The 27,863-nt window shown below is 40.4% G+C and overlaps 1 protein-coding gene across 4 annotated transcripts in view; it reads right to left on the bottom strand.

The window, feature by feature from the left end:
• Nucleotides 1-27,863, bottom strand: part of ADGB (androglobin) — a 505,879-nt gene that overhangs the window by 328,190 nt on the left and 149,826 nt on the right. For all 4 annotated transcript variants that reach the window (XM_073627819.1, XM_073627820.1, XM_073627821.1 and 1 more), the window contains exons 7-9: nt 14,347-14,433; nt 10,571-10,761; nt 4,349-4,459 (exon numbers count right to left, since the gene is read on the bottom strand). In XM_073627819.1, coding sequence (XP_073483920.1) covers nt 4,349-4,459; nt 10,571-10,761; nt 14,347-14,433 — 389 coding nt within the window. The remainder of the gene's footprint in view (nt 1-4,348; nt 4,460-10,570; nt 10,762-14,346; nt 14,434-27,863) is intronic.

Genomic DNA, 27,863 nt, shown 5'->3' with positions numbered 1-27,863 from the left:
GGATCTTTCTATCTAATAGGTTTATCATGTTTGCTAGTAAAGGAACACTGGTAAAAAATAGCGGATTTGGATTCATTTAATGAAATTCATAAACCAATAAAAACCCATCAAGAGTGTCATGAACAAAATTTTGCCTCCTGTCCATGCAACGAATGGTGCAATTTGTGACAGATTCATAAAATTATTGGTAAGGTGTAAATTATTGTGTTACAGTACTGACTTCCAACAAGGAAGAAGGCTTATTTATCTCCACTTTCCTTATCACTAATATGGCCATATTTCTTAATGAATTTGTCACAGCCATAGTGTCAGAATGTAAAAGTGTTGCACACATAAACTACCTGAAATTTGTTGCATACATCGAAAATAGCAGGAGTTTTCATAAATCTAGAACAAGACTTTTTAATATGATTATAATGCCAGAAAAATGATGCAAATGCTTTACTGAATCACCCCTATTGTCTTTTATTCATGCTGTTCTGGGTAGTTGCTGCCCAAGTATAGTGAACAACATACTTTTTAACCTAAATCACTGAAAAAAAATTCTAAAACGCCTAGAAAAACTGTACTTACTTCCTAAAGTGTCACAATTAAAGTCCTTTCTCCAAAAATCAAGCTACTGTAATTTAGCACAGTTGCAAATTAAGTAAACAGCTACAACATACATCCATACAGCTGGCTCATTATACAGCAGCGTCCCTTTTTTTTTTTTTTTAAACCAACTGATTTCATATAAAGCACAGCTGTTGATTTGGACTCTTTTAAGAAGGAAATGTCCTTTTAGTTTTATAATAGGCCATTGAAGACAAATGGGTTTGCTGGAAATGCAATGCCATGCCAGGATATGTTACAGCAGCAGTCACTGCAGTACTTAAATGTAAGTAACCGCAGCTCCAGATGGTATAATGGCTTCAAATAATATGCAAACATACTTCAATAACCAATATAAACCAGACAACCTGTGAAAAAAAATGAAATAAATGAAATACTTGTTTGTAAGCTAATGCTAATTTCCACTTATAGTCCTTCAACAAGACCTGGCATTTATTCACAGATCACATAGCTCATACACTCCTTAACTGAATGGGAGTAATTAAAGCCTCTTTTTTAAATCCGGTTTTTGTTTTCGTTATTGATTTGTGCAATGTAATGGTCTACATTTATGAATTATGATTCTGTCTCTACTGGCAAGTCATTACAGTACAGTCTTTAGTTTGTTCAGCACAATCTCCCAGCTAGAATTTAGAATTTGATAAACAGTTTTTTGGTGCTTGTCTATAAGAAAAGCATATCAGGACTTAATAAAGTTGAAAGCTGAACTCCAAATAAGCATATAAAAAACACAGATAAAATTACATATAAAGAAGCTTTTTTCTCTACCAAAGGATTTCTATTCCTGTGCCTCCAGATCTAAAGCCACATACACACGATAGGACTTTGTATAAACTTTCCTGTGGATTTTTGTACAAAGTGCGTTGGCCGTAAACTAATTAAACATACACACGGCAGGACTTTTTCATCCAGCTTTCATTAAATCACGTGGTTTTTCAGCTCTTTACCACCAACCTTTGGTCAACTTCTGTATTGTTGTCTGATCTTCTGCATTGGTTCTGAGCATGCGTGTTTGTACAATAGGTGACCGCGATATTGTGTCAATCTCGCCGCTGTTATCGGCGAGATTTGACACCTGCGAGCCCTGTCGCGGGAGCCAGCGCCGAGCTGGCTCGCTCATCGTGAAAGGAAAATTTTGTTTCACGATGAGCGACAAGCGACAAAATTTCGCGATGAGCGACAAGCATTGCCGACAGGTGTTTGGTATGAATCATGAGGGGGAACTCCACGCCAAATTTTACATAAAAAAACATGGGTTCCCCTCCAGGAGCATACCAGGCCCTTAGGTCTGGTATGGGTTTTAAGAGGAACCCCCTACGCCGAAAAAACCGCATGGGGGTCCCCCCAAAATCCATACCAGACCCTTATCCAAGCACGCAGCCCAGCCAGTCAGGAAAGGGATTGGGGCCAAGCGAGCGCCCCCCCTCCAAACCGTACCAGGCCGCATGCCCTCAACATGGGGGGTGGGCTCTTTGGGGCAGGGGGGCGCACTGCGCCCCCCCCCACCCCACAGCACCTTTTCCCCATTATTAATGAGGACAAGGGCCTCTTCCCGACAACCCTGGCCGTTGGTTGTCGGGGTCTGCGGGCAGAGGGCTTATCGGAATCAGGGAGCGCCCTTTAATAAGGGGGCCCCCAGATCCCGCCCCCCCACCCTATGTGAATGAGTATGGGGTACATTGTACCCCTACTCATTCACCTGGGGAAAAAAGTGTCAATAAAAAAACACTAGACAGGTTTTTAAAGTAATTTATTAGGCAACTCCGGGGGTCTTCTTCCGGCTTCAGGGGTCTCTTTCGACTTCTCCGTTCTCTCCGGCCTCTTCTCCCGATGTCCGGTTCTTCTCCCGCTCTCCAGCCTCTTCAATGTACCCCTACTCATTCACATAAGGTGGGGGAACGGGATCTGGGGGCCCCCTTATTAAAGGGGCTCCCCGATTCCGATAAGCCCTCCGCCCGCAGACCCTGACAACCAATGGCCAGGGTTGTCGGGAAGAGGCCCTTGTCCTCATCAATAATGGGGAAAAAAGCACCCACCCCCCATGTTGAGGACATGCGGCCTGGTCATCAACATGGGGATAAGGTGCTTTGGCGTGGGGGGGCGCAGGGGATGCCCTTGGAGGGGAATTCCCTCTCACGCTCGCTGCAATAGGAAAATGCGTTTTTCCTATTGCAGCCAGCACGAGATGTACAGCACCCTGTCGCGGAGTAGCAGCGCGATGGGATCGCGCTGGAAACATTCTCGCGGGCAGACACTGTAGTTTATACAAAAGTCCGATGGTTTTGTGTACACATGATCGGACTTTGCTCCATTGGACTTTTGTTGCAAGAAAGTTTGTCCGTTTGCACAGCCAAAAAAAGCTTGATGAAAACCGAAAAAGTTTGTCCGATGGAGCGTACACACGGACAGATGTTGCCTTAAAACAGCTAATTTGCATGTTTGTTGTTAAAAAGTCAGATCGTGTGTACGGGCCTTAAGATTTTCATAGCTCCGCCACAGGTCACAGCTTTGTCTGGCGGGGGTGGGGCGGGGGGGGATCTTATTTTATTGCTGCTGCACTTCAGTTAAACTTACAGGTCTCCTCACCAGCCCCACATTGTGACTGGACAGTAAAAAGTAAAGCAGGAGACCTATGAGCTCATCTCTCTGTCACTGTGCTCTTGCCTTCTATCAGCATTTTACTTTCACTGCAGCACAACTGATTGGCCCCTTGAACTACCCCCCCCCCCCCCCCCCATAAAAAAATGGCAACCTACTGACTAGCTGTTGATGTGGCCTTCTGATGTGTCTCTGCCATCAGGGCTGCCTCCAGGCATACCTGCCCTTAATGTATCCATTGCTTTTAATAGTCCAACATGAAAGTTCTCGAAGGAAGGAGGTAACACCGCAGTATAAAGAGGGGCCTTGATGAGACAGTATGTGGCTCCCACATATACAGTATTTGCAACCAAAACCTGTTTTTGACACAGATTGTTAGACATTGTAATTTTTTTGTTTTGCTGGCTAGCCGGTAAGTGTGCTAAAAAATACATTTTGTTTTTGTTTGCTCTGTGCAAACTCTTCCATATGCACCACACTCTAAAAGCTAGCTCTAAAGTGGAGGGTTTCAATTTTTGTTTAGCTTACTAGAGTTGCCATAGGGGCACACACATTGGATGCCTTCAGCCGCCATTGCTTTGCTGGGCTTTTGGTGTATCCCTGGGCATTTAAGGAGGAATGCACTGCCTCCAGGCATATTAATCCCTAATTTATAAATTGCTGTATATGTTCCAACATGGAGACTCTCATTGATTAGCATTAGTACTGCACTGCTGCACTTGACAAGGCAATGCAGCTTCCACATATATTTGTAAATGTTGTGCAACTAAAACCTTTTTTTTACGTAAATTGTTAAGACAGCTTACATTTTTTTTTGACTAGATGGTTAGTGTTCTGGGAAATACATTTTGTATACTTTCAATAGGTGTACATATCCTGGAAGCTGCCTGTACCAAAAACAGACCTGAAAATGTCTCTGCTGGTGTCTGTTAGTCTATTAGAACCCATGGCTCCTAGCTGCTAAAATAAGGCAGTTGCCGTTACCGCATCTGCACTACAGAGTTAAAATGTGCAAAAACATGCCATAGGGTAACTGTCCAAAATAGAATAGTGTATACACAGTGATAAAATCCAATGTTCTGGCATGACAGCTTTCATTAGCATATGCATTAAATGATGTCTCTGGTCGACGACTTACATTCTTGCAGAGCACTTGATGACTCTGATGGAGCTCGTGCAGAATGAGAAGCTGACCTTGTTTTTTCTTCCTCTCCTTTCTTTTTCCCAGTGTCCTTTGAGTCCAATTTTTCTGTAAAATAAAATGGAATAGTAGCCGGAGGGAAAACTAAAAAAAAAAAAGCAAGTAAACCAGGTAAAATTATTATGGAGCACATAAAAATAGAAAGAACATTTACTATGAGACAGCTGTTAAAAAGGAGGATCTAGTGCAGGAAAGTTATACATTTTATATTTGCACGACAATGTGTATGCATTGTTTACAAAGCTTTTACATGATGTATTGTAGCATATTATAAAAAAATAAAATGTCAGTGGTAATAGCCATTACTTAACAATATTGATAAACTGAAACAACAAGAGGCTGTAGTACAAAAGTATAAAAATATTTTTTTTTCAGTGGTAATAGCGATTACTTGACAATATTGAGTATTGTCTAGTACAAAAGTATAAAAGTATAAAAGTGGACAAGCCACTGCCGCCTTATGATTTATTATTTACTAAAGGGACCCTTTAAAGAAGAGCGATCAGTATTTTTTTTCCCTGTTCAGTCCCCCACTGGACAAACTACATGTAGGACCTTCTCCCTTGTTGCTTCCTAAGTCTGTTTTTCCATGGGGTACAGAACAGGGGGATAATGAATGATAGTTCTTTTTTATTCTCCAGTACCTCAGTTCAAGCACATTATAGCTGATTTGCTTGAGATTCTTCACTTAAATAATTGTGTGAATTTTCATGTCATTTATCCAGTCATGCATAAAGTAAATTCTTTATAACTTTGAATACCCAATCATGTGAAGATGCTTTACACATGATTAAATAATTAAAGTGAATATTCACACAATTTTTGCAGCGAAGATGCTCAACTTCTTAAGTAAATTAGATAATGAACAGTAATGCCCCGTACACACGGTCGGACTTTGTTCGGACATTCCGACAACAAAATCCTAGGATTTTTTCCGACGGATGTTGGCTCAAACTTGTCTTGCATACACACGGTCACACAAAGTTGTCGGAAAATCCGATCGTTCTAAACGCGGTAACGTAAAACACATACGTCGGGACTATAAACGGGGCAGTGGCCAATAGCTTTCATCTCTTTATTTATTCTGAGCATGCGTGGCACTTTGTCCGTCGGATTTGTGTACACACGATCGGAATTTCCGACAACGGATTTTGTTGTCAGAAAATTTTATCTCCTGCTCTCCAACTTTGTGTGTCGGAAAATCCGATGGAAAATGTCCGATGGAGCCCACACACGGTCGGAATTTCCGACAACACGCTCCGATCGTACATTTTCCATCGGAAAATCCGACCGTGTGTACGGGGCATAAGGGTGATTACTTTAGCCTCACAATAGATACATTAAAACTTGTTCTTGGGTAGCCAAAGCTCTCAAACATCCAGATCAGCTTTAATGGCTAATGGCTTATTCTATTCTAGAATGGTGTATCCTCATCTGGGATATACTTGGCAGCGAGATTAAAACAAATATTGGCCCCTTAAAGTAAGCCTGTGTGGTGGGCAGTTCACCGTACATTGTAATATCATAATGCTTGTACTGGAAAGCACTTATTGATCAGTGCAGCCACGTGCTGACCAATGAGAAGCACATCAGGCTTCTTCTTCTGGTATGGTGTCCCAGAAGAAAGAATTGCTTTTCTTTGTTCAACGCTGTCATATGGACCAATTAGAACTTGCCATTGCAAGCAATATGATGGATACTCACTCTGGAGCTGTGTATTGCAATGTACATACTGCTACACCAGCAGCACAGGGCATCATGGCCGTATGTGCAGCAGGGTCCAGGAGGAGTAGTTTCGTTTTTTTTTTTTTCAATACTTTATTTAAAGAGAACACACACTAAATACAGAAACCACAACTGTGATGTGTAAAACAAGGAATAATTCCAAGAATAAGTCTACATCACAAAAAGCCACTGTGTATAAAGATGTGAACATTTAAATGAGGTTCAGACTTTGAGCGTCAGGATCTAGGAAGTCTCTGTATCCCGCATGACATTTTACATGGTGTACACCGGTTAACAAGAAAAACTAAAGATCAGAAAAGCCCCTAAGGGCCTCTCAGCAAGAGAGAAACAAATAAAAAAAAGGGGGGTAAAGGAGAAGAGGGGAAAAAAAAGTGGGGGTGGACAAGGGACCACCAGCCAGATACTCATTCCAGGCCTAGGGAGCCAGCATTATAGTCACCAGTTCCACGTACTCCCCAGAATGGACAAACTCGTGCCAATAAAATCATTTTTTAAGATATTTCTCATTAAGGCCCTTCTCTGTGGCCACCAAGTCTTCCATAGCATTGATTTTGGCTACTTTTTTCAGTCCGACAGCAACTGACGGTAGCTGTGTCTGCTTCCAGTACAGGATACGGGATGCAGCTTTTCGCAGCTGGGAGTAGCAGGATGGATCTCCTTTAAACCTTGCTTGGAATCTCGTGGTGATGCAGGAGGAAGAACGCAGGATCCCTCGGTAACTCCCGGACGGTGAACTTTTGAACGATGCGGTGGATCTCTGTCCAATAGGACTGCAGAAAGCGGTAGGACCAGAAGATGTGAAGAAGAGAACCAGAGTCTTCCCCACATCTCCAACAAAGATCCGAACATTGGGGGAACATTCTATGGATCTTCAAGATAAGTAATTGTGTATGCGCTAGGTAAAAATAAATACTGTGATAAAAATATGGATAACACCAAAAATTAGTATCGTAGCGTAAAATGTATAAATCACGTTAAAAATATACAAGAATAATCAGTGCCATTCATTTGTGAAAACCAATAAATGAATATATATATAAATAATCTATAAATCACGTTAAAAATATTCAATAATAATAAGTGCTATTCATTTATAAAAACCAGTGAATAAATATATATAAATACAACATGCAAAACGTGAAAAAATCCAAGTGATGATGAAAAAAAATTTATATTATTGAAGTGTCCAAAAATTCAATAAAAATAATCAATAAAATATGGTATATAAAGTGCAGGCATTAGTGTCCAAAAAAATATATATAGGCATTCCTCATGTTCTTCCTATATGGTGTGCGAAATACGGCATGCTTTGGTGCCCTCCAGTGACCCCCAATAGCTCATGCGCTCACCTCTGAGCGTGTGACACAGTGATTAAACAGTGTCTATACACGCAGTGGAGCCACTCCTGGGCTCATATAGGATCTGTTGGGAATGATCTGCACCTCTCTCAGATAATCATCAATGGTAACATATGTAGGAAAGAAAGAAACTCCATAGTGTAATACCGTCAGAGATTTATTAAATTATAAAACCACTTCCCTCCAGGAGGGTACTCACAAGGTATGGGTGCGTCAGTGCACCATCCTATCCATAGTGTAATACACAGGGATACAGTATTACACTATGGATAGGATGCCTATATATATATGGAGTTTCTTTCTTTCCTACATATGTTACCATTGATGATTATCTGAGAGAGGTGCAGATCATTCCCAACAGATCCTATATGAGCCCAGGAGTGGCTCCACTGCGTGTATAGACACTGTTTAATCACTGTGTCACACGCTCAGAGGTGAGCGCATGAGCTATTGGGGGTTACTGGAGGGCACCAAAGCATGCCGTATTTCGCACACCATATAGGAAGAACATGAGGAATGCCTATATATATTTTTTTGGACACTAATGCCTGCACTTTATATACCATATTTTATTGATTATTTTTATTGAATTTTTGGACACTTCAATAATAATTTTTTTTTCATCATCACTTGGATTTTTTCACGTTTTGCATGTTGCATGTTGTATTTATATATATTTATTCACTGGTTTTTATAAATGAATAGCACTTATTATTTTTGAATATTTTTAACGTGATTTATAGATTATTTATATATATATTCATTTATTGGTTTTCACAAATGAATGGCACTGATTATTATTGTATATTTTTAACGTGATTTATACATTTTACGCTACGATACTAATTTTTGGTGTTATCCATATTTTTATCACGGTATTTATTTTTACCTAGCGCATACACAATTACTTATCTTGATTTTGTCACATACACGATATGAAACGTGGATAGTGTGTGCAGCTGATTGAAGCATTTAGATTCACTTTATAGGCATCAATCCATTTGTGGCTCACAAGATCTTTATGTAATTATCGATTCTATGGATCTTCACCGGTGTATGATACCACCGGGTCAACACCTTAAACCCAGCCTCCTGGTGTTTAGCGCAGATCAAGGTTTTGTAAGTGAACAGAAGAATTCTGTCCACTTGTTTCTCTGTAAACTGGACCCCTAAATCCCGTTCCCATCTGGTGATATAAGGAATTTTGCAGTTAGTTTTAAACTAGTTCATCTTTTCATTTTTCATGAAAAGACGAACTTACCCTTTAACCCCTTCAGCCCTGGAAGGATTTGCCCCCTTAATGACCAGGCCATTTTTTTGCGATACGGAACTGCGTTGCTTTAACTGACAATTATGTGGTCGTGCGACGCTGTACACAAACAAAATTGACCTCCTTTTTTTCCCACAAATAGAGCTTTCTTTTGGTGGTATTTGATCACTTCTGCGATTTTTATTTTTTGCGCTATAAACAATGAGCGACAATTTTGAAAAACAAAACTTTTTTTTTACACGTTTTGCTATAATACATATCCAAAAAAAAAAATAGAAAACACATTTATTCATCAGTTTAAGTCAATTTATATTCTTCTACATATTGTTAGTAAAAAAATCGCAAGAGGCGTATATTCATTGGTTTGCGCAAAACGTATCACGTCTACAAACTATGGGATAGATTTAATGACTTTTATTTATTTTTTTATTGTTTTTTCTAGTAATGGTGGCGATCTGCGATTTTGTAGTGGGACTGCGACATTGCGGCAGACGCTTTTTGGGGACCAGTGACATTATTACATTGATCAGTGCTATACAAATGCACTGATCATGGGAAAGAAAAATGCACTAATCAATGTAAAAATGACACTGGCAGGGAAGGGGTTAATACTAAGGGGGAATCAAGGGGTCAACTGTGTTCCCTAGGTGTGTTCTAACTGTAGAGGGAATGGGCTGGCTGGGACATGACAGAGATCACTGTTCCCAATCACTGGGAACAGTGGATCTCTGTCATGTCTCCTGTCAGAATGGGGATCCATCTTGTTTACAAAGGCAAATCCCCATTCTGCCTCTGTACTAGGAGATCACAGGTCGCGGCGTGCCCAACCCACGGGCACGCTCCCGCTGCATACAGCGGGCGCGTGCCGCCACCGGCGGGTAGCCCGCCTGCTATTTCTCTTGCTTGAGCCGCTGTACAGCTATGGCAATTTGAGCAGGAGGGCCGACCTGCCACCATATAACGATGGCGGCTGGTCGACAAGTGATTAAAGATCAGTTCTGAAGCCAGTAAGTAACAATGGCAGCCTCCATCTCTCACTTATGATCCACTTCAAAATGTTACTGTTACAGTTAACTGGTAAAATTGATCAATGATCTATTCATCTTCTCCAGGAAACACTGCATATGTACAAAAGTCAGAAAGTTTCACTGTGCCTCTAAACGGGTATGCATCTTGTCACATGATTTTGTTTGAGAGTGAGCAGTGCTCAGAATACAGTATACTGGCTTGTAGTTGTGTGGCACAGTTTTTGAGCTTTTGATAGAAATACAATCAGGAATGGCAGGAAATATTATTGAAATAGAAGCATGGACAAACCATACTTCGGGTATGGTACAGGAGTCTGTGACTCAAAGTCAGGTAATAATGGGCTATTGCCCAGTAATAGCAGATGGGACAGAGCAACGACAAGTTTGGAAAGGATATCAACAATATTGTAGCAGCTTTTCCGCCTTTTAGTGCACGGCTGAGAGCTGAGATGAGATGAGTGCTGGAGGAGCAGTTGACCAACTTCTGACCTGCATTTGACCTGCTTTTGCATCCCTATAGACTTTTGTGGGAATGCAAAACCCACTTGAAATGAACAAAAGCCACAGGCTTTTAATGGCACAGGCCATTATAGTGCCTCACTGCAAAGAAATAAATATTCTACACGTAGTTGTCTCCTATCCCACTATTCCGGTTTAAAGTATAATACAAGTAGGATAGATTTGAGACAGATGTCTTTGTATGTAAACCTTAAGTGTACAAATGTTTGCAGTGCATGAAATATTTAAATTAATTTACCTTTATTGGGTTTTTCGGGTGGCCTTACAATGACAGGTATGGCTATCTCAGGTTTAGCCTCTGCTAGCTTGCTGTCTTTCTTTTTTTCTTCATTCACAGCAGGTTTTGATTCCTGAGGTTCATCAGCAGGTAGTGTGAATTCAGGAACTATTCTTTTTAAAAAGTCCCAGACATCACTGATAAAATCATTTCTAAAGTAAAAAAAAGTTTTAGACTTAAATGACAATAAAAATAATAGTTATTTCAACATCAGGAACTTAATAGTAGAACTGTGGGCAAAACTTGTTTTTCATTTTGGATACAGTAAGGGAGGACTATAACCTCGGTAAGGTTTATTTTTGCCAACTGTGTGTCCCACTGGGGAGATTTATCTTCACTTTCTGTGCCACAGTCAGAACAGGAAATCCCTGAAAATTAATTGAATCCCCCCCCCGGTTACCAGAACTAGTGTCCCCATTGGAAGATTTTCCCTCTATTACTTTTCTGTGGACAACCTAAAATGTGGGATTTTCTTTTACTTTCACGTTCAATGATATGGGTAAACAGGACAAATAGAAAGGACGAATTTCCGTAACGGGAGCACAGACAGCAATAATAATTGACAGGTAATCTAATCCCTCTCCCCTCTACCCAAAACTAAAAAAGTTTTGCCTTTAGTTATACTTTAACTCTGGAAACTCTAGAAAAATAGGCAACCGGAGGCAAAGGACTAATCATCAGCATTGCTTGTGGTTCCCTGTAGCTGATCTTTTCCCATTAGTCAAGTGCATAAATGAGTGAGCAAAGTCAAGAAGTAGCAGAGAGAGAGAGATATCACCACTCTGAAAGAGGTCTGTGAGGAACAAACATTTTCCCCATGGTGGAAGTAACAGGTACAGGCAATGCTGGTAGTTAAGAGGTAAACGAAAAATCCTGGACAGCCGCACTCAAAAGAAATCTTCGATCTTTATTTAAATATGATCATAAAAATACATGCCACAGCATCACAAAGCAGGAAAGCTGACACGTTTCACACTGTAGTCAGTGCTTAATCATTGCTATGATTAAGCACTGACTACAGTGTGAAACGTGTCAGCTTTCCTGCTTTGTGATGCTGTGGCATGTATTTTTTTAGGATCATATTTAAATAAAGATCGAAGATTTCTTTAGAGTGCGGCTGTCCAGGATTTTTCGTTTACCTCTTAAGGGCATAAATGAGGCGGGAAATGGAGGGCCAACACCAAGACCTCCATTAACCCAGAGCATCTGGGTATGGTGCAAATGCAGCGGCTAGCCTGGAATGCCCCAGCTGAAAGATTTGCATTCTTAAGTTTTAAATGAACTGCACTAGGCTGCCTCAAATGAGTGCCAATCAGAGGCTTATCCTTTTTATTATGAATAGGATAAGCCTAAGATAGGTACTCAACGTTATGTACATTCATATTGCTCTATACCTAGTGCATCATATGACTGAAATACTAATCATTCAAGTATGGATGATTCTAATAGGTTACTGATCACTGCACTCTGTATGCTGGGCTGTATATGACACATTCCTGGCCCATGTACTTTGTATACTGAGCTGTATATGACATACTCACTGCTGGCCTCCTTACTCTAGGTTGACTTTTTGCTATATTGCACAACAGTTGCTGGTTGCTAAGTAGTCACTATGTTAACAACGTTCTTCTTGAAATGTCGGCTGTGTTCAGAAAAGCATATTTAATAGAAGAGTTTCATTTTTTACAAATGATTGTGCTGAATCATACAGTAAGTGTGATCCCCCCCACTGTTTCCACACCCAGAATTAGCCTATTTGTTCTCCTTTGGGCGACCAAGGCTGACCCCTCCCCAGTAAAAACAATTATCTATGGCCCTACCATTACTGACTTACAATGCCTTGTTCTGCATTGTGTCTCTGTGGGTAGGTGGCCATCTCGGTAAAGGCAGAGCTTTGCTTTTTCACATCAGAGCCTCAACAAGAACAACAGTGAGCAGCACAATAGTGACATCAAAAAATCTTCCAAGACTAGCAGCCAGTGCCTTAATCTCATACTGCAGATATACTGCTATGAGATTGTAGGGAACCTCACTTACCAGAAAGTACACTACTATTTCTCAGGAGGAATTCCAGAAAAAAAAGTACATTTTTCAGTATACAATTAACATTTGTAAATTTTCCCTATAACATAGCAAATCTTCACTCTTTGAATTCAGTTTTACCTTAATTCATACAAATGCAAAAACACAGAAATTAAACTGTGTAAAATGAGTAACACATTTTAGGCATTAAACTAAAACATTCACTTGTTTAGGGAAACCTCCTGTAAAATGCTCCTATAAGAAGAAATTGATTTTGCACATAAAAGAATATTTGTAGCCACATCTGCTCTCCTTGACTGGATGGCACTGTGGAAATGTTTAGTTCTAACATTCCATCTGGACTAGAGTAGTAAAAGGCACTCCTCACTCCCAATAAAAATTGCTGGATAAGAGAAGGGGGCTGGAAGAGGTTCTACTGCTTTACCCTTCAGCAATGGCAAGAGAACACTGCAGCACAGGATACCCACATGAGGGAGTGAATGCTACTGCATCGAGAAGGGGTCTCCAGACTTTCCAAACAAAGGGCCAGTTTATTGTCCTTCAGGCTTTAGGAGAGCCAGACTGTGGCCAGTGGGAGTAAAAAAAGCCTGTCATTGGTGTCAGTGGGAAGAATAGTACCCCATCATTTGTGTGAGTGGGAGGAATAGTGCCCCATTGTTGGTGTCAGTGGGAGGAATATTGCCCTATTGTTGGTGTCAGTGGGGAGGAATAGTGTCCCATCGTTGGTGTCAATGGGAGAAATAGTGCCCCATCACTGGTGTAAGTGGAAGGAAAAGTGCCCCATTACTGGTGTCAGTGGAAGATATAGTGCCCCATCATTGGTTCAGTGAGAGGAATAGTGTCCCATTGTTGGTGTCAGTGGGAGGAATAGTGTTCCAATATTGGTGTCAGTAGAAGATATAGTGTCCCATCGTTGGTGTCAGTGGGAGGAATAGTGCCCCATTATTGGTGTCAGTGGAAGATATAGTGTCCCATCGTTGGTGTCTGTGGGAGGAATAGTGCCCCATTATTGGTGTCAGTGGAAGACATAGTGCCCCATCACTGGTCTCAGTGGGTGGAATAGTGCCTCATCGTTGGTGTCAGTGGGAGGAATAATGCTCCATCATTGGTATCAGTGGGAAAAATAGTGCTCTATCATTGTATCAGTGGAAGGAATACTGCCCCATTACTGTTGTCAGCGGGAGGAATAGTGCCCAGTTGATAGTATTAGTGGGATGAATAGTGTTCCATCATTGATGTCAGTGTTAGGAAGAGTGCCTCAAGGGCCAGATAAAGGCAAGCAGTGGGCCGCATCCAGCCCCCGGGCCACAGTTTGGAGACCACTGGCATAGAGGATGGTACAAAAGTTACGATGAGGAGGCAGTTTTGGCATAGTCAGAAGCTGCAGTAAGTTGTACACTGCTCTTACTCTTTTTAGAGAAAAAGGTTTCTTCTGTTATTTCGTTTTTACTTTGCTACTAGGGCCTAGCTTTAATTGACTTCGTTGCTAATCTTCACTAACTGCCATCTACTTGATAGTGCCTCAGTAGCCAGTAAAAGCAATCTGATTGGAGAGGTGGGTGAAAGTTGGCAAGAGGTTAGTCATGAAGTCAGAAGTCAGACCCCATATTGTAAAGGCTTTACTACAACCACTATAACTGTAGACAGAGTACACCAAGTGTGCAGTTTAATTATTGGTACATTTTAATACTTACTGGAGAGGTATGACCTCAGGAAGCCATCCGGTTAGTGAATGCAAAACAGTGAATTCTCCTAGTTCTCGTTTTGCAAATCCATTGGTACTGCAGAATATAAAAATAAAAATGGTAAATTTAATAGAGCAATGGGAAGTATTTATATTATATTATACTTAGATTAATCCTTCACTTTCCAGCTGGGAGACAGACCATAACTTTACTCAATTATAATTGATGCTGTTTGACTCACTATATTTCCCATAAGAACTAATAGATAGTCCAGAATTATGTAAATTATAAACTAAGTGGAAGAAAAAATATCCAGAAAGGTCATTGTCAGGAAATGCAAGCCTGATTGGCTGGCTGGCCCTCCATATTTTCCAGTGCCCACACCAGCCCTGCTCAATTGTCTTTTCAAGGGTACTGGATATCCCAACAGTCTGCTTCCAGGGCCATTGTTCAGCTTAAGATCTGCATAGCTTCTGTGTCTCCAGGAATCCTTCCAGCGAGTCCTCTGCTTCAACCTTCGAAGCTGTTGTAAAGTTAAACATTTTTGTACTAAAATATAAATAAAAAACATGTATACTTACCTGCTCTGTGCAATGGTATTGCACAGAGCAACCCCAAATCTCCTACTCTGTGGTTCCCCTGCCAGCACTCTTGGCCCCTCCTCTACTCTGTGTGCCATCATAGGAAGCCACTTCCTATAGTGGCACATGTGCAGGTTTGCTCTCGAGTGCACACGTGCAGGCTTGCTTCCGAGTCTATTCACATCACAGATTGGCTTAGCCCAGGCCCCTGTTCCCTCCTCACAGGATTTGACTGACAGCAGCAGGTGCCAATAGCTCCTGCTGCTTTCAGCCAAGCCTGTGGAAGAGGGGAGAGGGGAGAAAAGACTTGCAGTGGAGCACAGCGCTGGATTGCTGTGGTGCATCAGAAAAATGTATGATTTTACAACCACTTTAATCTGCCCATACATAGTTCAGTTTTTTCATTCAGCCAACTGGTTCATGAGAAGTCAATTGACATATTTACTCATAAATGGGAACAGAGATACATGGATTGAAATTTAGCTGGTTCTGGCTCAATTTCAATCTATGTATGGCCTGCTGAAAGCATTCTCATGAAGATCATGCCATACATGTATCAACATTTGGTTGGTTCAGTAGAGAGCAGATGAATTCTGATCCATGTGTGGCCACTGCAGTTAAACAGAAATTGCCGGTCGAATAAAAGCTGCTCGATCATCGCAGTAGCCAATAGGCTGCAGCACCAATCTGTGTATTCTGACAGCAGGGGAGTACCAGGAAAATAGCACAATGGGGAGGATTCCTCCATCCACCTCAAATGTATGGATAGGGGAATCAATTCAGTCTTTTTCATTCAGCCTGCTGACTGAATGAAAAAAAAAACCTGAACCATGTATGACCAGCTTTATTCTATTTCATCCAAACACAACACCAGGCCATATGTGTTTTGTATGGAAGAGCCCTGGGGCCATCATAAAAAAAAATACAGAATTATGAGTTTGAAAAAAAAAACTTTTTTTTTACAGAATTCTGAGTTTGAAAGTCAGAATTCTGAGTTTGAAAGTCAGAATTCTGAGATTCAAAGTCAGAATTCTGACTTTGAAACTCAGAATTCTGAGATTCAAAGTCAGAATCGTGAGTTCAAAAAAAAAATAAAAATCTACAGAATTCTGAGATTAAAAGTCAGAATTCTGAGATTCAAAGTCAGAATTCTGAGATTAAAAGTCAGAATTCTGAGATTTAAAGTCAGAATTCTGAGTTTCAAAGTCAGAATTCTGAGTTTCAAAGTCAGAATTCTGAGATTCAAAGTCAGAATTCTGAGATTCAAAGTCAGAATTCTGAGATTAAAAATCAGAATTCTGAGTTTCAAAGTCAGAATTCTGAGTTTCAAAGTCAGAATTCTGAGATTGAAAGTCAGAATTCTGAGTTTCAAAGTCAGAACTCTGAGTTTCAAAGTCAGAATTCTGATTTTATAAGTATAGTAGTCTTTATTAGGAAGATTTTAGGACCAATGAGCAATAATGTAGTAACACCCACAGACCATCATTCTGCAGACATACATGTCTTCTGCTCTGTATATGGATATGTAAATCTATCTTATTAACAGCACACAGTACAGGGAAGCAGGCAGTGCTGGGTTCTCTGGTTCCACGACTGTACTAATAGTTCCTCTGTTTGCTGTCTTATCCTTCTTCTCTGTCATCTGCTCTAACATAAAGAGCCATGCTGAAAACATGTGTATTGTGTGTGAGTGGGGGGGACACAGCTTCCATAGATAGCAGAACACAATGGCCAGCACAGCACAGCTCTGCACCCCAACTTGTAGGAAACATTGCACTTTTGCCCCTACATGAGGGAATTGTGAATCGCTAGAAGGCAGCAGGACAATGTGTGTCTATGGTCATAACGGATTAATCATAGCAATTACTTGTCTGGATTAATAGAGGTGTTTCACACACAATTAACCTCATATTAAACATAAAAGCAAATTCGAACAACTAATGAGAGTTAGAGTAGTGGTTAGAGCAGCAGGTTTACATTGGTGAAGTTGTGGGTTCAAATCTGGGTGAGACTGTGCTCTTTATATAAATATATTTTAAAATATGAGATAGCGAGGGCTTAAATTGTATTTTATCAATATATCCAAACTGATCCCAACAGAACACAATGGCCAGCACAGCACAGCTCTGCACCCCAACTTGTAGGAAACATTGCACTTTTGCAATGAGGGAATTGTGAATGGCTAGAAAGCAGCAGGACAATGTGTGTCTATGGTCATAACGGATTGATCATAGCAATTACTTGTCTGGACTAATAGAGGTGTTTCACATACAATTTACCTCATATTACACATAAAAGCAGGTCCAAATAACTATTGAGAGATAGCTTAGTGGTTAGAGCAGCAGGCTTATATTGGTGAAGTTGTGGGTTCTAATCCAGGTGAGGGAATTTTTATATATATATATTTTAAAATATGAGAGAGTGAGGGCTTAAATTGTATTTTATCAATATATCCAAAATTGATTTCAAGGTATATTAACAAAGACACATTGATATATTGAGCACACAAAGTTGTAGTATATGCTGGCTACTATAAATTAGAGAGTAGAGATTTCAAAGAAAAAAGTGTGTATATTATTAGGGTGATCAGATGGGATCATTAGGGTGTCATCTACAGTTTCCCCTGGGGGGCAGTTCACAATTTCAGGAGACTGGTCATAACAAATCGATCATAAATCACTCGTCTGGATTAATACAGTTGTTTCACAGAGAATTAACCTCATATTAAACATAGAAAGAAACAATTCAGAACCCTTAAGTGATAGTATAGTGGGTAGAGTACCAGGCTTATAGTGTTGAAAGTTCTGGTTCTTATCCAGTTCGGAGCATGTTTTTTAATTATGTATGTATTTTCAATATATTGATTTTATATTAAACATATTTTAAACTATAAGTTACTGAGAACTTAAATTGTATTTATTGATATATCCAAATTGATTTCAAGGCATATTAACAAATACATATTGATAAAATTGGTGTATAAGCTGACTACTATAAATTAGAGAGTAGGGATTTTTTTTACAAATCTGTATATATATTGGGATGATTTTGGTGACATGGGGCCAGTTCTCAATTTCAGGAGATTGTCCCTGGAAGCTGCATGATAACCATCATGTGTCATAACTCAATCACCAATGCAGGGTCATTTTTCCATCTAGTGACACCACCAATGCAGGGTCATTTTTCCATCCAGTGACACCACCGATGCAGGGTCATTTTTCCATCCAGTGACACCACCGATGCAGGGTCGTTTTTCCATCCAGTGACACCACCAATGCAGGGTCATTTTTCCATCCAGTGACACCACCGATGCAGGGTCATTTTTCCATCCAGTGACACCACCGATGCAGGGTCATTTTTCCATCCAGTGACACCACCGATGCAGGGTCGTTTTTCCATCCAGTGACACCACCGATGCAGGGTCATTTTTTCCATCCAGTGACACCACCGATGCAGGGTCATTTTGTTTCCATCTAGTGACACCACCGATGCAGGGTCATTTTTCTTCTTCACTACTGTTTGCCCCCTATGTGTGCACCAGTTTTAAACTCTTAGACCCCTTTCACACCGAGCCGCCCATAGCGTCGGCGGTAAAACGTCGCTATTTTTAGCTGTGTTTTACCATTGAATTAGTGGCACATTTCGGCCGCTGGCGGGCGCTTTTACCCCCCACCAGTGGCCGAGAAAGTGTTAAAACGCCCGCAATGCGCCGCAATAGCGCGGACCTTTCCTGACGTCCTGCCAGTGCAGCGCTCTGGTGTGAAGGCCCTCGGGTAGAGTAATGTGAAACCCTTGGGTAGAGTAATGTGAAGTCCTTGGGTAGAGTAATGTGAAGCCCTCGGGTAGAGTAATGTGAAGTCCTCGGGTAGAGTAATGTGAAGCCCTCGGGTAGAGTAATGTGAAGCCCTCGGGTAGAGTAATGTGAAGCCCTCGGGTAGAGTAATGTGAAGCCCTCGGGTAGAGTAATGTGAAGCCCTCGGGTAGAGTAATGTGTAGCCCTCGGGTGGAGTAATGTGAAACCCTCGGGTAGAGTAATGTGAAGCACTCGGGTAGAGTAATGTGAAACCCTCGGGTAGAGTAATGTGAAGCCCTCGGGTAGAGTAATGTGAAGCCCTCGGGTAGAGTAATGTGAAGCCCTCGGGTAGAGTAATGTGAAGCCCTCGGGTAGAGTAATGTGAAGTCCTCGGGTAGAGTAATGTGAAACTCTCGGGTAGAGTAATGTGAAACCCTCGGGTAGAGTAATGTGAAGCCCTCGGGTAGAGTAATGTGAAGCCCTCGGGTAGAGTAATGTGAAGCCCTCGGGTAGAGTAATGTGAAGCCCTCGGGTAGAGTAATGTGAAATCCTCGGGTAGAGTAATGTGAAGTCCTCGGGTAGAGTAATGTGAAGTCCTCGGGTAGAGTAATGTGAAGCCTCGGGCTTTCACACTGGAGACAATGCTGCAGCTGTTTGAGGGCGGAGGCACTATTTTTTACGCTATAGCTCATGCAAAACGCCCTCGGTGTGAAAGGGGCCTTACATACTACAAATATATATATATATATATATATATATATATATATATATATATATATATATACACACAGACAGGATTCCCACCTGAGAGGGGAGGGGGCACAGTAACCAGTGTATATAATGGCAGTGCAGAGCAGGCCATGACCTGTATGTACTGGCAGTGATTAAACACAATGTAGTGACAGGTCAGTAAGCCGTGTGTAATATAAGTTCTGTCCAATCAGCAGTATATGATGGCAATGCCAACATCCCAAGTCTCCCATAATTGATGGCGGGGCTCACAGACAACCGCGAGTGCGGCACAATCTCCCGGCTGTCAACCACAGCAGCCCGAGCCGCCCCTCCTGCAGGCCAGGGGTAGCCGTGGTATCGTTATGGGGATCGATTGTATGAAAGCAGGTGCAGCACGGGACTTCCTATGTGTCCCAGAGTGTTACTCTGCCCTCCTCTCATAACCCTCCAGCTCCCCAAATCACTGAGCGCCCCGCCCTCTGCCAGTACCCAGGGTGAAGTTTACAAACTGTGCCCCTCCCCCCTCTCAGGTGGGGATTCTGGGAAAATAGTGGCATGCAGAGCAAAATACTGTACCTGTATATATATGTATATATTTGTAGTATGTGAGTTTAAAACTGGAGCACACATAAGAGGCTAACAGTAGTGAAAAAGAAAAATGACCCTGCATCGGTGGTGTCACTGGATGGGAAAAATGACCCTGGATCGGTGATGTCATTGGATGGAAAAAAATGACCCTTCATCGGTGGTGTCATTGCATGGAAAAAAATGACCCTGCATCGGTGGTGTCATTGGATGGAAAAAATTACCCTGCATCGGTGGTGTCACTGGATGGGAAAAATGACCCTGCATCGGTGATGTCATTGGATGGAAAAAAATGACCCTGCATCGGTAGTGTCACTGGATGGGAAAAATGACCCTGCATCGCTGATGTCATTGGATGGGAAAAATGACCCTGCATCGGTGGTGTCATTGCATGGAAAAAAAATGACCTTGCATCGGTGGTGTCATTGCATGGAAAAAAATGACCCTGCATCGGTGGTGTCACTGGATGGAAAAAATTTCTGTCAATGGTGTAGCTAAGAGGAAAATGTCGCTGCATCAGTGTCAGTGGGGATAAAGTGCAGCCAATCAGTGAAGGGGAGATATGGGCGTGTACATTGTAGTACACACAGATTATAGTGCAGAGCTCAGGGTGAGATATGATGGTTATCATGCAGCTTCCAGGGACAATCTCCTGAAATTGAGAACTGGCCCCATGTCACCAAAATCATCCCAATATATACACAGATTTGTTAAAAAAAACCCTACTCTCTAATTTATAGTAGTCAGCTAATACACCAATTTTATCAATATGTCTTTGTTAATATGCTTTGAACTGGATTAGAACCCACAACCTTCAACACTATAAACCAGTTACTCTAACCACCAGGCTATCACTTTAGGTCTTCTAATTAGTGCTTTTTATGTTTAATATTAGATAAAATGTGTGAAACACTTTATCAGCCCATATAATTAATTGCTATGATTAATCTGTTATGATCATAGACACACATTGTCCTGCTGTCTTTTAGCCTTTCACAATTCCCTCATGTAGGGGCAATAGTGCAATGTGTCCTACAAGTTGGGGTGCAGAGGTGTGCTGGCCATTGTGTTCTGCTATCTATGGAAGCTGTGCCCCCCTCCCCCCACTCACAATACACACGTTTTCAGCATGCCTCTTTATGCTGGAGCAGATGACAGAGAAGAGGAATAAGACAGCAAACCGAGGAACTAATTAATACAGTAGAGGAACCAGAGAACCCAGCACTGCCTGCTTCCCTATTCTGTGTGCTGTAACTAAGATAGATTTACATATCCATATACAGAGCAGAAGACATGTATGTCTGCAGAATGATGATCTGTGGTTGTTACTACCTTATTGCTCATTGGTCCTAAAATCTTCCTAATAGAGACTACTATATTTATAAACTCAGAATGCTGACTTTGAATCTCAGAATTCTGACTTTCAAACTCAGAATTCTGTATTTTTTTTATGATGGCCCCAGGGCTCTTCCATAGTTTTGCAATGCATAATAATCTAGTTTTAATTCCTCATGTCTAAGTTAGTTTTGATGGTCAGATAATTTTGATGGTCAGAAATTTTGGTCAGATATCCAAACAAACAGATGTAGCTATAAAAAAAAAATAGTGTGTGCCAAACTATCAATGATGCTGTATGTGCCACATGCAGTGAAAAGGACTATATAAAATAAGGAAAAATCAAAAGTAAGGGATGTAAACCCAGATAAAGTAGAAAACATGAAAAATAAAGGGGTAAAAATGATACATATATTTCTGGATTTAGACTCCCTGATTCTCATGAAGGCACACAGCTGGTTCCCAAGTCCATAATGTAAAAACTTTATTATATGCTCACTGGAAACATAGGGGGTTATTTACGAAAGACAAATCCACTTTGCACTACAAGTGAACTCCAAGTGCACTTGGAAGTGTAATCGCTGTAAATCTGAGGGGTAGATCTGAAATGAGGGGAAGCTCCTTTCATTTTATCATTCAATCATGTGCAAGCTAAAATGCTGTTTTTTATTTTCCTTGCATGTCTCCCTCAGATCTACAGCAACTGCACTTCCAAGTGCACTTGTAGTGCAAAGTGGATTTGCCGTTAGTAAATAACCCCCATAGTAATAACTTGGCAGAGCAAACCTCAAAAGGAGAACTGTTGCTATCCATCACCAATCTCATAAAATCAGTTAAAAAATATGATTCCTGGCTATTCATTTTAGCATGATGTTCACAACCACTTAAAAATGTGTGCAGAAATACTATAGGTTTCATATTGTATACTGTATATCCATTTAAGTTAGAGTAAGTTATCCAATCTAATTCAATGTAAAGTTAGTCTCATGCCCCGTACACACGGTCGGACTTTGTTCGGACATTCCAACAACAAAATCCATGGATATTTTCCTACGGATGTTGGCTCAAACTTGTCTTGCATACACACGGTCACACAAAGTTGTCGGAAAATCCGATCAAAACGCAGTGACGTAAAACACGTACATCGGGACTATAAAGGGGCAGTGGCCAATAGCTTTCATCTCTTTATTTATTCTGAGCATGCGTGGCACTTTGTGCGTCGGATTTGTGTACACACGATCGGAATTTCCGACAGATTTTGTTGTCGGAAAATTTTATATCCTGCTCTCAAACTTTGTGTGTCGGAAATTCCAAAGGAAAATGTGTGATGGAGCCTACACACAGTCGGAATTTCCGACAACAAGGTCCTATCACACATTTTCCGTCGGAAAATCCGACCGTGTGTATGGGGCATCACAGTACAAATACTTATGGTCATAATGCCAATTGTCATATTTCCAATAAAATCATATTGCAATTCATGTATCATTTACTAGATGGTAAAATGCAGAAATCAAGTGGTCTTTAACGATACTGACATGATATACAGACAGTTTAGCCATTTAGGGCTCAATGTTCTCAATGGTTCAGGTATATAATCCTCCATATACCAATAGGACATCACAAGTGTTTTACTTATTCAGTGGCAGATCTACCAGTCACACTGACCAGGTATTAGACATGTGCAATTAGTTTTTTTACGAATCGAAATTCGGCTGAATTTTACGTGATTTAGAGATTTGGATGTATTACAATGGGAACAAATTTCAAAGAATCCGTAATAAACTATAACCCCTGGTAAAAAGTATGGAATCACCACTCTTGGAAAATGTTCATTCAATTGTTTAATTGTGTAGAAAAAAACTAATCACAGACATGCCTCAAAACTATTTTCATATCAAGCGTAACTCCACTTTTGTTGAGAGAAAAACATTCCCCTCTGGGTGATCTATGTACATTGCAAGGATTATAACAACCTTTGTTGCAGATTCCTACCTTTTGTTATTCTGAATAAATCCCTGTTTGTTCCTCTGTGCCTCTGTGGGTCTAATGGGAGTGGTTTCATAATTATCAGTCAGCTGTGCACCTTCTGGGCACTAATGAGGAAATCTGCAGGGCCTGTATCCCTTTAGATGTGCTCCTATTGGGAGTATCTTACCAAAAAATGACATTCAGTATCTTAGGCAGACTTCTGGGAATATTGGTGAGCCAATTACACAAGTAGGAAATTATGTTTCTGGGGGGGTGGTCAGTACAGAACAACTCCAGGTAACCATATTGCATTGCATTTTCAGAAAATTACAGCGGCTGCAGATTGAAAAGGAAAGGTAATTTTTAATATCATTCAATTACAATATGATTAGTGTTGCAATTATATGCGCTACATTATTTTTTCTCTATTTGCTATTTTTTTACCGCACGAAAGTGGAGTTACCCTTTAACATTCCAACCTTCTGGCTTTAGGAAATACTTAAAATAAGAAAAAAGAAAGAAAACTGTATTCAGTTGCAACTGTTTTTGCAGATCAAGCAGAAGAAAAAAATATGGACTCACTAAATTCTGAGGAAAATATTATGGAATCACCATGTACTTTGCAGTTCTATAAAACATCTGCATCAGATTACAGCCTGAAAAATTATGTCATCATCACCAAACATCCTTTCAATTGATGGAATAAGAAAAGTGTCCAAAATCTCAATAAAAACTTGTGAATTTATTCAAGATTTAATGACGGTCATCTGCCCTGTACCTTTGACCTGACATGCAACCCCATATCATCAATCATCGTGGAAATTTGCATGTTTTCTTCAGGCGGTTGTCTTCATACATATCATTGAAATGGCACCAAACAAAAGTTCCGTTATCATCACCCTCCCCAATGCAGATTCCTGATTCTGCAAAACAGCAAATTTATTTGTATTTGTTTGTTTCATTCAGATGACATGATGCAATAGTTTGGGCCTTTTGTTAATGTTTGAAGCATCCAGAATAACATAATATAACGAATGATCCGAATTGATTTGGATCCATTCGTTTGTAATCTAATGAGCGTAGCATGAATATTCTACTAGGATTCTTTTTGTATTGGGGTTGAACTTGAGAGACCATTTGTTTAATTTGTATGTGCGCGGCCAAACAAAGTCAGTTGGGAATGGGGAAATGAACTCAATTTAATAACATAACTAATGAATATATATTATTCAGAATAATTAGTTTTATTTGGATGAGAGCGGAGCAGTAGTCTTTGACTCTTGGATAATCAGCCGATTCTTTTTGCATTGACATTTTTCATTATTATAAAAAATGCACTACATTTGAAATGGAAACATATCACAATAAATACAGTAAGGTATAAAAGTGAAATAAGATGATTCCTCATTATTGTGTTTGGGTTGAATGGAGGTGAATTTAACAGAATCTCTGAATCATAACAGAATGAATGAATCCGAAAAATTTTTTGTTCTATTCATTACTTTTGGATGCAGGTGACTCTAGTCGATAGCAGAACTTCCGAAAATATGTATTGATTTGGAACAATGAATATTTACTCTCTCGAAATAACCAAAATGTTCCAAAAACAAATCATTCAAACATAATGATTACGACGAAACAAAATGATTTACTTAACCAATGAAACAGAAACAAAATAAAACAAAAATGTTCTGTCATGCACATCTCTACCTGCTATATATTCACAGTGTGATGAAGACTGGATATCCAGTTATCCTGAACCATATTTTCAACTACTCCACCCACACACACCAAACATTGTCCACAGAAGCAGGAGAAAGGACACCCTTGCACCTGTCAGGTATCACCATAGGGGCATATTTATAAAGCAGTAAATGAGACATTCATCAAAAATTCTTTGCAGGTAAATCTTCCTAGTGCACGTTGAAATTTAAGTCAGTGCTTCCCCTTCAGTGAATTTTTGGTAAACCTGGTCACCTATCTCTCTAAACCAGTGTTTCTCAACCTTTTTTCAGTCAAGGCACCCTTTAAAAGCATGCATAATCTCGAAGCACCCCACTCTAAAATGTAAAAAAACTAAATAAATAGTTTTACATTCTGTATCGCAGCAGCATCCATGCACATGGGCCACCCAACATTATAGGTGATTTATTCCCTCACTTTTGCAAACTGGTACTGTCTAATATTCTAGCATTTCTCTCTCCCCCTTTCATTCCCTTTCTCTGCTAACGTGACTCCAGTGCTGACAGAGAAGGGCGGGGGAGGAGCAAACAAGGAAGTTCTGCATGCGCCTGATGTTCTCCTTATCAACCAATGACGTCATTGGCTGTTAGGATGTACATGGCTGGCTTGCACAGTGCCCCAGTTGGAAATGCTGCACAATAAAAACCCGACTTTGTGTAACAAAAAGTTAGGCTTGATCCACTTTCTGGCTTGTTGTCAATTTTCGGGCAATTTGTAAGCATTTTGCCAAGGCATCCCTGAAGAACCCAAAAGGCACCCTGGTTGAAAAAGGCCGATCTAAAAAGAGTACCCAACACACTTTATCTCATTATATAGCAACAGGATAAAAGGAAAGTGTACCAAAATTTTGAACAAACAATAAAGACATTTATAGGATAGTACTGGCTTTTCAATTAATGATTGTAATAGAATTGTTGTTCATATCTGTCCTGAAGTGACAGTTTTTTTCTCCAATTGGATGGTTTTTGAAGCAGGAATTTATCTAAGGCATCTCTCCTTTTAGATACATTTCATTTATAGACTAATTTGTGTCTAACCATGTCGCTTGATAAACGCCACCATAGATGCACAAACTTCATGCAATGCCAGCTGCGTACAATAGTGGGGCAATTAACTTTTAACATATCCTTTCAAAGATTTGGCCCCGTAAATAACAGATGCATCCCTGGAAACTCAGACGTTACAGCTGCATGCAGTCCTCTGGCACATGTGACCCTGGCGCATGCTAAGTAACAGGCGCACACTTTTTTGCCATTTAGTTTCCCATTAATAATTTTGCTTATGATATGAAAATAATAACATTTAAAGTGGATGTAAACCCTCACATATACCCAGTGAAGTGAACAGCCCCAGATGATACACAGGGATGAAACAAATCTCCCTACATACGTTTTACATGTATATCTGCTGTCTTCATCTTTATTTACTATTTAGAAAGTGCACGTCATGTTGGAATTTTCTCTTCCTGTTTCAGCAGTGGGTGTGGAATCTTGCCATACACTGTGAGACAACCGATTGGAGAAAAGGCACCCCCCCCCCCCGTCCACACAGGCAGAGACTTGCAAAGCTGTGCTGTGACTTGACCAGCTGTCTGATAATTTATAGCACCCACCCTGACACAAATTTCAGGCTGATTCTATCACATGTGTCAGAGAACTTCAGAAGTTATCATGCTGATAACAGAAGAACAGGTCAGGAGACAGTCACGAGACTTAGGGCTTTGAAGAGAGATAAGAAAATACTGCAGAGCATACACGGCCATTTTAATATTCAATAAATAATGTATGTTTATAATGAAATAGCCAGAACAGTTTCAATAAAATTATCCAGTAAGGTTATGTGTTGATTTTTTCATCTTTTCTTTGAATTACTAAACCAAGTTCCCTAGGTTGATTTTTTTTTTCTGTGATAGCGTAGCAACTTTATTGTGTAGTGATTGCATTAACCACAGTTACTGTTTATAAAAGGCCTTTTGAAAAAAGTTTCCTGGAACAGTCACGACAACATTTTTACAGAGGAAAGAACTTTCCTCCAAACTACTATACATGCAATCTAATTACATAAGTATAGAGTAACAGTTTGAAGCTTATGGCTTGTAAAAGAAAACTACTGTTGATTTTTAAAGAGAGAAACTAAGCTTTAAATTAACCTATTACCAAATGTTAACTGGACATGTAAAAAACAATTATTGAACAGCGACCTAATTCTCCCAGTCATTCCCATCCTCTCCACCATGCACATACAGTATATTATTATATCATCACAATTAAATAGTAGAGAGCTGCGAGATTGTGGGAGAAAGAGCAGGGGTACGGGCATAGGCATGCGCACAGGGTGTGCCAGGTGTGCATGGGCACATCTTAATCCAGGGGGTTGGCAACCCATCAATTAGGATCTACCTGTTGATCGCAAAGCCCCCACCCCCACATGTAATTTACCAACCCCTTCCTTTTCTGAAGGAACACAGTGAGTACTGATCACTCACTGTGTTACATAGTTACATAGTAGGTGAGGATGAAAAAAGACAAAAGTCCATCAAGTCCAACCTATGTGTGTGATTATATGTCAGTATTACATTGTATATCCCTGTACGTTGTGGTTGTTCAGGTGCTATTCTAATAGTTTTTTGAAATTATCAATGCTCCCCGCTGATACCACCTCCTGTGGAAGGAAATGCCACATCCTTGCCGCTCTTACAGTAAAGAACCCTCTACGTAAGTTTACGGTTAAACCTCTTTTCTTCTAACTTTAATGAGTGGCTGCGTGTCTTCTTAAACTCCCTTCCG

Source organism: Aquarana catesbeiana, linkage group LG04, assembly GCF_042186555.1.
Source record: "Aquarana catesbeiana isolate 2022-GZ linkage group LG04, ASM4218655v1, whole genome shotgun sequence".
Classification (NCBI taxonomy): Eukaryota; Metazoa; Chordata; class Amphibia; order Anura; family Ranidae; genus Aquarana; species Aquarana catesbeiana.
Note: the sequence above shows the minus strand (reverse complement) of the source record. Positions and strands in the feature narration are given on the sequence as shown.